General features: G+C 36.6%; 1 protein-coding gene across 2 annotated transcripts in view; it reads right to left on the minus strand.

Annotated features, from left to right (window-relative positions):
* Positions 1-540: 540 nt before the first annotated feature.
* The window catches only part of LOC136028205 (metalloendopeptidase OMA1, mitochondrial-like), a 52,322-nt gene continuing 39,344 nt past the window's right edge, over positions 541-13,518 (minus strand). For both annotated transcript variants that reach the window (XM_065705920.1, XM_065705919.1), the window contains 2 exons: positions 9,532-9,708; positions 541-727 (listed from right to left, as the gene is read on the minus strand). In XM_065705920.1, coding sequence (XP_065561992.1) covers positions 596-727; positions 9,532-9,708 — 309 coding nt within the window. In that variant the 3' untranslated portion in view covers positions 541-595. The remainder of the gene's footprint in view (positions 728-9,531; positions 9,709-13,518) is intronic.

Below are 13,518 nucleotides of genomic sequence, written 5' to 3' on the forward strand. Positions count from 1 at the left end.
ATTTGAATCTACAATAATAATCTATACGTTTAAATTCGTTGCATGATTCCTGTTTTAATAAAGTGCAATATTCCCACCTTTTTTACTAATATATATTTATTAGTATAGCTTTAGATAATCCTGTCTCAGCCTGTGCAGGTCGTATCCTCTTTACGGGGCGCATTTTTGGATCTTTCGAACATTCTTAGTGAAGTGGGTCAATAAAAATTTTGAGGCGACTCCGTTAGGGGACTGGTCGCCCTTCAACCACTTTTGACCCTTAAAAAAGGCCCTATACGTTTCAAGTTACAACTGACTAAGGCCCTCCGAAGTTTCCATATCCATCTGTTCTATATAAAGCGGCCGGGAAACAGAAAGTGTAAAAATTCTTCTTGTTAAGTCAACATAACTGTGTCGACTATATGGATTATTCTTCATTTCAAAGAAAATATGAACCGAAAATTCCTCCTTTGTCATTCAAGTAAAAACACAATAAATTTGTGTATGAATGAAGAATCATTAAAATTTATACGCCCCCATATGTTAACATAATCACATAAAGAAAAAAGAAAGAGATTATATTCAATAAATGAAAACGAAATTAAACATGTGTTCTTTAAATAGAAGGAACTGGTCTTTTCGGCAATTGTAATAGCACTACAGGTCGATCTTTTTCATGTTTCTCTTTAACAGCACGGACAAAGTCTTCAACCTCTTTTTCAATGTCAACGTCACTCAGAGGTGGGCACTAGAAGAAAGAATACAAGTAATTATGAAATTTACTATAAAAAAAGCAAAAAAACAAACGATAAAAGATTACCAGCAAACATTGTTTACTCTCACTTTCTGCAAGTTTATTTATGTTTAAGTGCGAACTATTGTCAAAGTAAAAACAACTGGTTGAAATTTATATCTTTCCGCAAAATTCTAAATATATCTAAATGTCCTTCGTAGGGTTCATTGCCCATTACAAAAGAAGGTACAACCTAACCTAATATTTTATGTCTTACCATTAAAACCGTTGCCCCTGAAAAACATGTTAGTGGCTAATAGCTTGTCTCATGGTCTTCTATTTTTCTCCATAAAAAAATGCTTTTCGCTTCCTCTTCTTCTTCGCTTTATTTCTTCGCAGCTATCACTGCAAATTTGCCGTCCATTCCATCTGAATCAAAATCTGGCTTATGCGCTTTTGGCCGGTCAACTCAGTAGCTTTAATACTAATATCCATTCATAGAATTTAAAAATAAAATTTCGAATTAGTGACTGTAGGTAATTAAAATTAACGGTACCTTTTAGTATTTCATCTGTAATATTTTTACCAGTCTCGGGTTTTTAGCATTTTAACGTTAGAGTGGGATAGTAAAATGAGCAGAAATAAAGGATTAGGGTTCATCCTTTATTTATTGATCATACCTATCATGATTAGGTAATTTCATTCACCAGGAACCATCATTTCAGCTTATTCATCAACCATAAGGCTAAGACTTTCAAAAAATGAAACATCTATTATCACAACTAGATAAAAATTGCTATTTTAGCGTTTCAAGAGCAACCAGACCTTTCTTACGACAGGTATAACTCTAGAAATACCCTTTATGACACAGATAGCAATTTTGACAGGGAGTATTTCCGACTTTTGAATGCAACTCAATATTTTTACCTTCAAAACAACATGATCAGTTTCAAAAACCTCGCCATTAATAGGATTGTAGAGATTCATTGCTGAAAAAAGCACTTAGCCTGAATCGTTTCTCTGAAAATCTGCGTGATACTAGGTAAGAAAAACTCGAAGAATGGCACTAATACATCCAAGCTATGGGGAACCAAGGGGGGGGGGCAAGCACATGGCAGAATATCGGTGAAACTTGGCAAAACTCTTGTTTGGCTAAATGAGTCTTGGAAGAGCAACAAAAGAAGTTTCTGAGCTGTGGAAAGACAAAACAATCTCACTATCTTTAACATACATTTTCTAGCAAATAAAATTAGATCTACGTTGCATGGGAAACGTGAGGCGTTGCGGCATTTTGTTCGGCTTCGCCGAGTAAAGTGTCGCGAGAGCAACACTTTGGTTTTGTTTCCTCGCTTTGATTAAACGCTAAGATCAGCTTATCAAGAGCTATCGACTGTCGTCGAAAAAAAAAACTATATGTCTTAATTCCAAAAGTTGACTTTTTTTGCCGTAGGCCACGTTTCTAACGTCATGACTTAGAAAGGAGCAAAGGATAAACTCTAATTTCTTTAGCAATGAGACAACTTCTAAAGTTTAAGAAGCAGATAACTTCGAAGACCTTTCCATGACTAAAGTAAAACAGTTCAAAATAGGGATGAAACCTTTTTATTGACAGTGAACAGATATAAAATTTAACTGGATATTTCGAACACATATACAGTGTTCATCATCAGCAGTGAAACTAACAGACATGAATAAAACCAAACAAAATTTATACCTAATAAACTAATTACATATAATTTATTGCTCTTATTTTTTCAATGCAACAGCGGAAGCCAGTCTCTTTGACCTTTTCGGTTCCGGTTCATTAGATTTATCTGACATATTACGTGGACAGAGGTCATAGCTTTTAGATGAGGTGATATTTACTTTATTTGAACTCAGTAAATTATCGTAAATTGAATTCAATCCAAATTCACCTGTATCTCTGTTTATGGAATTATTCTTGAATAATTTTTTTTTTATTTCGATTGTTTCCCTGAAAATTTGCTTTAAACCTTGGTCCCTAGAAATCAAAGAAACACTTTCAAACAAAATAAAATGATTTGGAAAATTATAGATATGTTCCGAGAGGGCCGACGTGAAATCTTCAGGTTTGGCAATTTGCTTTAAAGACGATGAAATGAAATTATGATGTTGTAGCAATCTCATTTTTAAATTCTGGTTAGTACGTCCCACATAAGAACTTCCACAAGTATATGGGATTTTATAAACCCCACTATGTTGCTCTACGGAAGTTCGATCCTTTCCAGAATTTAAAAAACTAGCCTAAGTATTACTACCTCTTAAAGCTACCTTTAAGCCATTATTTTTTAAAATTCTTTTAAGCTTTTCACTCAACCCTGGAACATATGGTAAAGAACAAAAAAAAAAATCTTTCTTTTCTGTTGTTTCCAGTATATCGTCAGAAAATTCTACAAATGTTTTCCTTCTTTTCGAAAAAGTCTGGTCAATTAACCAACCCGGATAATGGTTACTTATTAAAATCTCTTTTAACAACAATAATTCCTCCTCAATGAAATTTGGAGAGCAAATTCTAAAAATGCGGTCAGTTAAGGATATGATTAAACCAATTTTTACTTGGCGAGCATGACCGGAGAAAAACGACAAAAATCTGTTATTGTTAGTAGGTTTTCTGTAAATCTTAAAATCCAGACTATTTTCATTTTTTAAAAGAAGAACATCCAGAAAAGGAAGTTTATTATCCTCTTCTAATTCTATTGTAAATTTTAAATCACCTCCCCAAAAATTAAGATGTTCTAAAAAACCTTTTAATTCCTCCTCCCCATAATTCCATATTGAAATTACGTCATCCATATTTCTCCCCTAAAATTTATGTTTTAAAAAGTATGAATCTAAAGCTATTGTTTCAATATTTTCTACAAAACAATTTGCTAATAAAGGACTTAAAGGGGCCCCCATGGGTAAACCATTTACTTGTTCGAAAAAACCTCCTCTGAATTGAAAAAAAAAATAAGAGAACGTGTTGCACAACCTAACTAAATTCATAATCACACCGACAAAAAACAAAAAAAAAACGACAAAACCAAAGTGTTACTCTCACAACACAATTACACACATACATGATCACAAGTCAGAGCCAAGGGAGAGAGATCCAAGGCAAAAAAAAAATAAAAATCTTGGACTGACCTCAGAGGAAGGGAGATTCCGCCCATTTATGTTGGTGCCTGGGTAGAGAGTTTAAAGTACCGAAACCCAATAGGCAAGTATGTATTCTCCTGGTGGACCCTTGTGTTGGGTTGTTGCCTCTGAATTATTTGTCTTTTCTCTTTTTTTTCTTTTTTTTTAATGTTTGGTAAATGATGACTTATACTTACTGAAGACACGACTGCCTGTCCACGGATTATTCTTTATGGTTGATTGTGTATGGCTATGCTGTTTGACCTATGTGATCGTATGGATGAGTAGGGTTAAGGCCTCATTCAAGTGCTGATCTATATTAATCACTAATGTAGGAAAACAGTCTTCCTTTTCTCCTTCTGTTTTTTTTTATGATTTTGTGCTGTTGCACTGGTGATCTCTCTTTTCATTATACAATATGCCTAAAATATTTTGCGCCCAGAAAAAACAAGTTATTCTAGTCTATATTTTAGAGTAGAATGATACAATTCGTACAAAAGATAAATTTTGAAAAACTAGACCAGATAAGAAAGAGCTAAGCGTAAATTTAAAACAAAAATGTCAGTCCGAGTGTTCCATCATTGAAAACAAATCACACACATATGATTATTTTACATAAACTAGGCAACAACAATAGAACCATAAAATAGGCTAAAATTACGCCTAATGAGAGACGGGATTATATTGGTTTTCATTGACCGGTCACTTTTGAAAAGCTTCTGCAATTTCAGAAAAAAATATTATTTTTTCATTTCATATAAAAACAAAAACTCGTACTTTTTTTTATAAAGTATAGCTAGTGGGAATAAGATGTACTATGGCTCCTCTTATGTTATTCAGTAGGTTTATTATAAAAATGAACCTAATAAAGTAAGGATGCCAACACAGACAAAAAAAATGATGTAACTCTTAGCAAAAGAATCAACGGCGATGGGTAAAAGCGGCAAAAGCGATGGATTTTCTCCATAGTAACTTGCTATCACAAAATGTCATTACGATATTCACCTTATTTAGTATTTATATAAGCTTAATAATTTACAAAACTAAAATAGCATGATACATCCCCCACAATCTACACGCACTAATAGCTTCCCTCTTGATAAAAATATCATCCAAAAACACTTGTTCCTAGGCGTAATTTATTATGAGTTCTCACTGACTCGGAACAACTCGTAAGGAGCGACTCGGCTCAATAGTAACCGAAACTCTAAAAAAGGGAATTTTAATATCAATAGATACATCGCAAGAATCAGCTTATTATGCCGATTCCAAATATATAAGATTCATCAGGTTTAGTGTTACCCATCAAGAGTTACGAGCCCAAGAAAATTTGCCTGATTTTTGGAATAGGGGGGAAACCACCCTAAACCTCAAATAATCTTAATGAAAATAACGCCATCATACTCAGCGTACCAGGGAAATCTACAATAGACGTTTCAAGCTCCTATCTGCAGAAATATGGAATTTTATAATTTTTGCCAGGAGATAGATTACGGATGCGTGTTTATTTGTTGTTGTTTATTCCAGGGGTAAGTAAGCAAGTAAGTAAGACGGCACTAGACCCATAAGGTCCAAACCAGCGGTGATGATCTCCGTTTCATGGCCCTTCAGCCAGGAAGTCCAATGGGGGGCTGGGGGCCAACCATCTTGTACTTTCACACACCCTTCCTGCTTACCTTCCACAGATTTCTCCAGGTGTCCATTTAGAGCTGGGTAGACTCTGGATGAGCTTACAGAGTCACGCCACAGACCCCCGTCCCAAACTAAATAACTGGTTACAACTGAGATTGAACCCGTGCCCCTTGGACAAAGAATTCCCACACCAGCGCGCCAACCACTTAGCCAGGACTGCTTTTTCCAGGGGTAATTGTATAGCAAACCTATCTGGTCAATGGACCCTTGTTTAAAGTCGATAAAAAATAAAGCGAAACTATGGCTCCAGATATGGAATGAATACGGTCGGCCAAGTTCAGGGTGTATCGCTGATCTCAAACGTAAAACTAAAACCAAATATAAACGTTATCTGAGGTTGGCACGTTCCCGCAGTATGGACTTCCCTGTGAGTAGGAAGGATTGGCGAAAAGTGATCAATTCTGACATGTTAAATGATGAAACTATGACAAGTAATTACCTTCCACCTTCTGCTTGGTATAAACATTATTCTTCGATTTTTTCAGTGATTAACTATTCAGTGCATTCTGTATATACTCGCCTTCTTACCCACCTCTTTAGTACAACGCTTTCGCAACGCCATATAGTGCCCATATCTTTTTCTTCCGTAATTGATGTTGCGAAAAGTTTAAAATCTGATTCAATAGATAAGGATAGCATTTCTAAGATGCATATGCCGATTGAATGCACCCCCCTTATATCTCACTTTCAGCTTCTTTTTCAAATGTGTCTATGTACTTCATACGTACCTGAGAGTTTTCTGTGTGGCACTGTTTCGTCAATTTTAAAAAGGGGAAAGTCACCGACTGATTGTTCCTGCTATCGACCTATTACTGTATCTTGTAATATTAGTAAGGTTTTTGAGTATATCCTTCTACCTTTTTTGACTAAAAATATTATTGAGGGTGAGAACCAATTTGGTTTTCGATATGGGGTGGGTTGTCAGCATGCACATAAGATTCTGTCTTCTCTACTGGCTGATAATTCTTCCAAGGGAGATGGTCTTTATATTTGTACTTTGAATCTTTCGAAAGCGTTTGATAGTGTGGTCCACAGTCAGCTCCTTTTTTCCTTGTATAATTCTGGGGTCAATCTCTCTGTTATAATGCTTCTTAGGTTTTGGTATTCAAACTCTTTTCTTCAATTAAGATCTGCACCAGACACTATTATAACAATATGAAGAGGAGTTAGGCAGGGTGGTGTTCTGTCCTCTACGCTTTTTAAGATTTGTATTTCTAGTGTGCTGGCTAAGATTTCAGGTACATACCTTTCTGGTCTTGTGGATGTTTCTTATCTTACATATGCTGACGACTTGCTTCTGATTTGCCGTTCCAAAAAGGGTCTTCCCCAAATGGTCTCTATAGTTTCTGATGCTTTCTTTGATATTGGCCTTTCACTTAATATAGATAAATGTGAGTTTATTCCCTATAACTGTACTACTGCAACTCGCCTTCACTGTAATAACTTCACTATCCCTCTTGTTGATTGTATTCGTTGGCTTGGTATCTCTATTACTAACAATCTTTCGAGCTTACGTCAGCGTACTGTTTGTGATATAAACAAAAAGATTCAGATTGGTTAGGCAAAAATTGTTGCAAACAGAGGGAAGTATAATAGACGTGCGCTGGCCAAACTTTATTCTACTTTTTCTGATCATTCTGTCCTTTATGCTTCAGGTCTTTTCCCACTTCTTAACAATTATAATTTAAAAAGAATTTGGATAAATTATTTCAAATTTTGTAAATTTCTTATGTATCTTCCACCTTGGACAAAAAACCGGACTCTTGTCACAAAAATTTTCAGTTCCTGATATAACTTTGAAGTTGGAGATTCTTCACAGAAAACTCTCCAGTACAGCTTCTGCGCGCCTATCCCTCACCACCGTCTTATCCGTTTTTTTCGTTGACTTTCTGGTGGTATTTGTTTTTCTCTTTGTGTTTTTTTATTTATTCTTACTCCACCATATTTACTTTATGTATCGTGTGGGTGAAAAATAAAATAAATAATAAAAAATAGAAATAATGGTCCTAGAAGACTGGGAGAAGATGTATTCGAACGGAAATTAAAATTCTAGTGCCCTTTTTAAGTGACCAAAAAGATTAGAGGGGTGATGGGCCCCCTCCCACGTTCATTTCCACCAAAGTTATCTTATTAAAATCTTGAGATATCTATTTTGTTCAGTTTAGTTGAAAGATCAAATAACTATGACTTTAGGTGTAAAATGACCCCCCCCACACACAAAATCCGTGGGGAGAGGCCTGTTAGTTATGAAATTTGCCTGTTTACGCATTGTATTTTTTATTGGGAAGTATACAGACATTTCTAGAGGGGAGGGGGTTGTGGGTTTCTATAGGGAGTCTTCCTTGGGGAGGGAAATTTCTGGGGGGGTGAATTTTCCATAAGACATGTTACACATGGGGAGACTCGACATAATTATTATACGAAATTCTTTTTAATTGTCTGCCTTTCTCTTTGCCAAATTTTCAATGAGAAGATGTTCCGGGGAAATCACCCGGGGGATATTTTCCGCGTATTTTGATTTCTGGGAAATAATTCCAACGCAAGGGGGCATCTCAGGAGTGATCGAGAAACCGATTAAAGATTAAAGTTTTATTCAAATGAAAGAATGCTAAGGAGAATTATTCAGGCTTAATCGTCCGGAAGCAATTTTACAGAGAGGGGATGTCTAGAGAGAATTTGACTGGAGGGGTGCACTTTGTATTGGATGAAATTTCCATGGAGTTGTTTTTCGTGAGGGGGAGGGGTATATTCATAGAGGGTGAGCCAGATTTACCGGTATTATTTGAAAAACGAACATAAATCATTCAATATATGAAGAGTTGCCCCCTTCTCAATATCTTGATCTTTACGCTTAAGCTTGACTTTTGTCCCAGTTTTTCAATAGCGGCTACTGAAACACCGGGGCCGTTTAATTAGAGTACGAAGTCTTTTTTAACAGTGCTAACAACTTTAGCGTAAAGAGCAAGGTATTGAGGAGAGGGCAACCCTTAATAAACGGAATAAATCTACAAAAATTAGTGTGCAAATTTTATTTTAATTTTTCATATACGGTGTGCCAAATTGGAACCTGCATTAGTTGAAAAACGTTCAGAAATTAAATGAAAAGAAGAAGTTTTTTTAACTGCAGTTAAGAAGCAACATTAAAATTTGAAATAATCAGAAATTATTCCTTATATGAAAGGGGATGTCCCCTCCTCAACGCCTCGCTCTTTAAGTTAAAGTTTGACTCTTTGCCACATCTCTACTTTTTAAAACAATAAAAACTTTAGCGTAAAGGACGAGGCGTTGGGAAGGGGACAGCCCCTTTCACATACGGAATAATTTCTGTTCGTTTTAAGTTTTAATGTCACTCTTTACTTTCACTTAAAAAAAATCGTTTTTTTTTAAATTTAATTTTCATTCAAATCAGAGGGTCTCCATAGAAGCCGAAGCAAAGTCTCGCGCAGCGTTGAATTCCCTAGCATATGCTATGGGTTGAACAGAAACCCGTAGGTTCAACCAAAGATTTCAATTCGTATTCAAAAACCAAACCGTTATTTAGAGTATAAGCTTAGCATTTCACCTAATTTAATCTGTGGAAAAACAATGAAAATGTTTTTGGTTCAAAATAGGTGTGATGTTGTAATCAACCGACACCACCCACCCCTAATTTCCGATTTGGAGATAAGAATTTGACATATTTATCAGTTTGTTAAAATTGGGTTTTTCTGTCAAAAAAAAAAGAAAAACAAACCAATAATTAAGACAATGCATTTTTGTGCATTGCAAACAATTTCTCTAAGAAATTGTTCTAAGAATAGAAAAGAGAATTGATTTATTCTCCAGGAATAGAACTTTATTTGACACCATTAGAAACAATCCACGGGAGATAAATCCTTCATCTTCATTCCTTTAGTACCCCCCCCACCCCACCTTACCGAACAAAATCCTGGATACGACCAGGGCTAAGGTTAGACAAAACCGTAAAGAAGAAGGACAAAAAATACTACCTTGCAGACTTCTCTTACGGCGGCAGCACTACCTTCAAGACCCTTTAAATGATCTCTACGCGTGGCATTAGCTGGATGAGTTGAAATCCAGTCAGGTATCTCAATTCCCATTTCGATATCTTCCAAGAGGCGCATCTTCTCCCAAAATACAGCACCATATCTGGTATCATAACAGGCCTGTAAAAATTGAACTAGAAACAAATAGTCAATACCGTATGTAAGAAATCTGAAATGTGTTCCCTGTCATAGTCAGCGTAGAAGATAATAGTGATAATGGTCCAACTACTTTTTTTCCAGCCCACTACGTATGGAGTAAGTTGTCACAAAAACTTGTCAAGAAGGGGGCTCATTCGATAGGAAATTGAAAGTTCTAGTGCTCTTCTGAAGAGTAAAAAGTGACTGGAGATCAACCGGCCCCCTTCAAATTTTGAGATAGCTGTCTTTTTCAAAATAGTTGAAAGGCCAAATTACTGTGCCTTCGCGAATGACAAGACCTCTTACAGACCCAAGAGGCAAGGGCTACAAGTTATGCAAGTTGTACATTGCTTAAACATAAGTTTTGTTATTAGGAAAAGGGTCATGTCTTATCCTGGGTCTCCAAAAAGGCTAAGGATCTCAAGGTGAAACTTTCAGAGAATGTTGAGGGGGTTGTTGAACTAAACCAACACAAACTTTGTGCCTGCCGGTTGTCAAGCCGGCGCAATATTTCAGGAGCGGCTTAGAGCATTAAGCTTAAGTTTCCAGGGCCTATTGAAGGGGATGTTGAACTAACTAGAAGAAACTATGTGCACTGTGACTGTAAGTGTGGCCACTTGCGACTGCCCGTACTTGCGAAAGCGACTGTGACTACTTGTGGCTGCTTCTATTTACCACCACTATCACAATTACGCCTATGATTGCGACTGCTATGGCAACTTCTACTGCCTTAGTTATTACTGCTATTACTTCAACAAATATTGAACTAGATTAAAAGGTTTTGAGTGCACGAAAATATCCAAATTCGACTGCGATTAATTGAGATTGCAACTGTGACTACTTGTGACAACGACTACTAGCAACTACTACTACTGCAATCATGACTGGGAAAGCTAAAGTTACTTCTACTGCTGCTGATAGTACAACAACTATTACTACTACTACTAGTACTTCAGCTGTTGAACTAGATTCATCTATTGAATAAAGAGTAAGTACATCGAGGTTGTCAAAATGGCATAGACACAATATCTCAGGAACGGGATAGGGTATCTAGTTGAAACTGACAGTGAATGCTGGGGAGGATTTAAGACTTAGTAAAAGACACTATGTGCATCTAGATTGCAAAAAAAGGCGTATGTATAATATCCGAGAAACAGCTACTGCTAGCACAACAACTATTACTACTACTACTAGTACTTCAGCTATTGAACTAAATTCAGCTATGAAATAAAGAGTAATTGCATCCAGGTTGTGAAAATTGCATAGATACAATATCTCAGGAACGGGATAGGGTATCAAGTTGAAACTTTCAGTGAATGTTGAGGAGGATGTAAGGCTATGTAAAAGACAATGTGTGCATCCAGGTTGCAAAAAAGGCGTCTGTATAATATCAGAGAAACAGTAAAGGGTATTATGCTGGAGCTTTCAAGGCATGTTGTTGGGCATATCAAACTACATCAAAGGGCACTATGCGCATCCATGGTAGTCAAAATGGCGAACCTGTGACACCTAATGAACAGGTGAAGAGACAGAGAGAGAGAGAGAGAGAGAGAGAGAGAGAGAGAGAGAGAGAGAGAGAGACTTTTAATTCAAAAACGACTTTCACAACGCGTGGCGCCGAATTAACGCATTACGTCAGGTATTACAGTCAGATAAAACTTGTCAAATAAAAAAAAAGAAGAAAACACTGACACACAGTGTCATACAGACACTTGTCAGATTAAAAAAAAAAAAAACAATCATCAACTAAAAAACCGAGTCAATACAACAAATTCACAGATTAATAGTGTTTACAAATGCAGGAATGAAACTCTTCCTGTACCTCTCGTGGATTGGTAGGAAAGGTTGAAGGGTGGGAACTGAATTGGTAGGAAAGGTTGAGGTCGGGATCTCAAAGGTTGAAAGAGTGGGGGGGAATAAATATTGGAAATGGGGATTCGTCATGACTTTATTGCCAAACTGGGTACACAGGAGGGTTCTTCTCTCTGATAGGGTAGTGAGCTGGAAACACTTAAGAAGAAAGTGATATGGGAGTTTACCTTGACCATACATAATTCTTAATGCTCGCTTCTGGACTGACTCTATTGAATAAGATTTGGAAGTAGTTAAGCCAAAATGCCAAGCCGGACAAGAATGTTCCAGAACAGGGCGAATGAAACTTGTATAAATTCTTAAAAGGTGAAATGCAGGGCAAGAAAACTTGAAGAAAAATTTATACGTAGAAAGTGCCAAATTAGCTTGCTTTGTGATGTTAGTAACGTGGACCTCCCACTTCAGACCGCTCGAGCTAGTGATACCGAGGAGCTTGCACTGCTGGACAGACATCTCCGGAGGAATTGATTGCTTGAATGAAGGTGTATTCTTCAAGAAACTGATAGTCATGATATCAGCCTTTTTGGCATTCACAGTCATGTTGGCCTGTGCAACGTCACTGGACATATCTTCCAGGATTTCAATGACTGAGCTCTTCAAATTTGTTCGGCAATTTCCAGTAAGGACATGTCGCCGAAAAATTTCCAGTGGCCAAGGTGTTGAGTAGCAAGTCCATTTATCATAATCAGGAACAGGAGCGGGCAAAGGAGGGTACCCTGGGGCACACCACAGTAAACTGAAAGGAGATCTGAATAGACATTTTTATACTTTACACATTGAGTTCTACTGGAAAGGAAAGATGCTATTATTCTAATAAGGTCTGGGTTAAAATGAAATTCTTTTAGGAGTTTTTCAACTAAAACATTGTGGTTAAACAGATCAAAAGCTTTTTGGAGATCTATTAGAAGTAGATTTAGCCAAACATCAGGGTTTTCCAAATTTTTATATATTGTATCTAGTAAACTTACAAGATAATGAGTAGTAGAAAGGTCACGCTGATTACCAAATTGCTCTGGGTCAATAAGTTCTTCAATTTTTGTTTTGAGCCAATCAGTCAGAAATCTTTCATATAATTTCGAAAATACTGAGGTGAGAGTAATTGGCCGAACCCTATTGAAACCCTCCTCAGCTCCCTTCTTCTGAATCGGCGTCACGAATCCCTGCTTCCAGGTGTCAGGGTAGCATCCACTTTCAGTGATCGTGCAGAAAATATCTGCCAGTGGTAAGGACAGCTTGTCAGCGAAGGTTTTGACAAGTACGATCAGAATATCTAATGGACATGTACTTGTCCTTTTTAGGTTATTTATCTTCTTATCAATATCCTTTGGTGATATATGGGTAAAGTTTTCATCCTGACTATGGGAAATAGACTCAAGAGTCTCTGCGGAAAGTGGAGGTAATGCCTGGACAATCTTGGCGATGTGTTTGTTGAGATCATTAGCAGTTTTAATACTAGGCTCATCAAGCTGGAAATCAATATTACTAATTCTCTTGCCAGAAAGTTTTTTAACTAGATCATACCACTTCTTGGGGTTATAATTAAAAATATCCTTCATAGTATTTTTATTGTGCTTGGTAGCTGCCTTTCGAATTTACTTTTTTATCATTGTACGCATATGGCTGGCTTCATCTTTTTTACCATTACGAAGTAAACGAATTTTTTCTTTGATCTTGGCTTTTAGAGGTTCATTAATGTAGGGTTTAGCATTTTAACACTTTTTAGTTTTCTTTTCGGGAAAAGATTTTCCATAATTATCAGATAGCTTCCTTTGAAAGATTTGAACTTTAGAATTGACATCAGGAGTAGCTAGGACCTCAGACCAGTGATCTTCAGAAATCCAGGAACAGAAACTGAGAAAACCTTTGTCGGTTAGTAGGCGATGTAGCGTTTCTATGACTTTGTATTTGACCTTTATTTGA

This window comes from Artemia franciscana, chromosome 6, assembly GCF_032884065.1.
Source record: "Artemia franciscana chromosome 6, ASM3288406v1, whole genome shotgun sequence".
NCBI lineage: Eukaryota > Metazoa > Arthropoda > Branchiopoda > Anostraca > Artemiidae > Artemia > Artemia franciscana.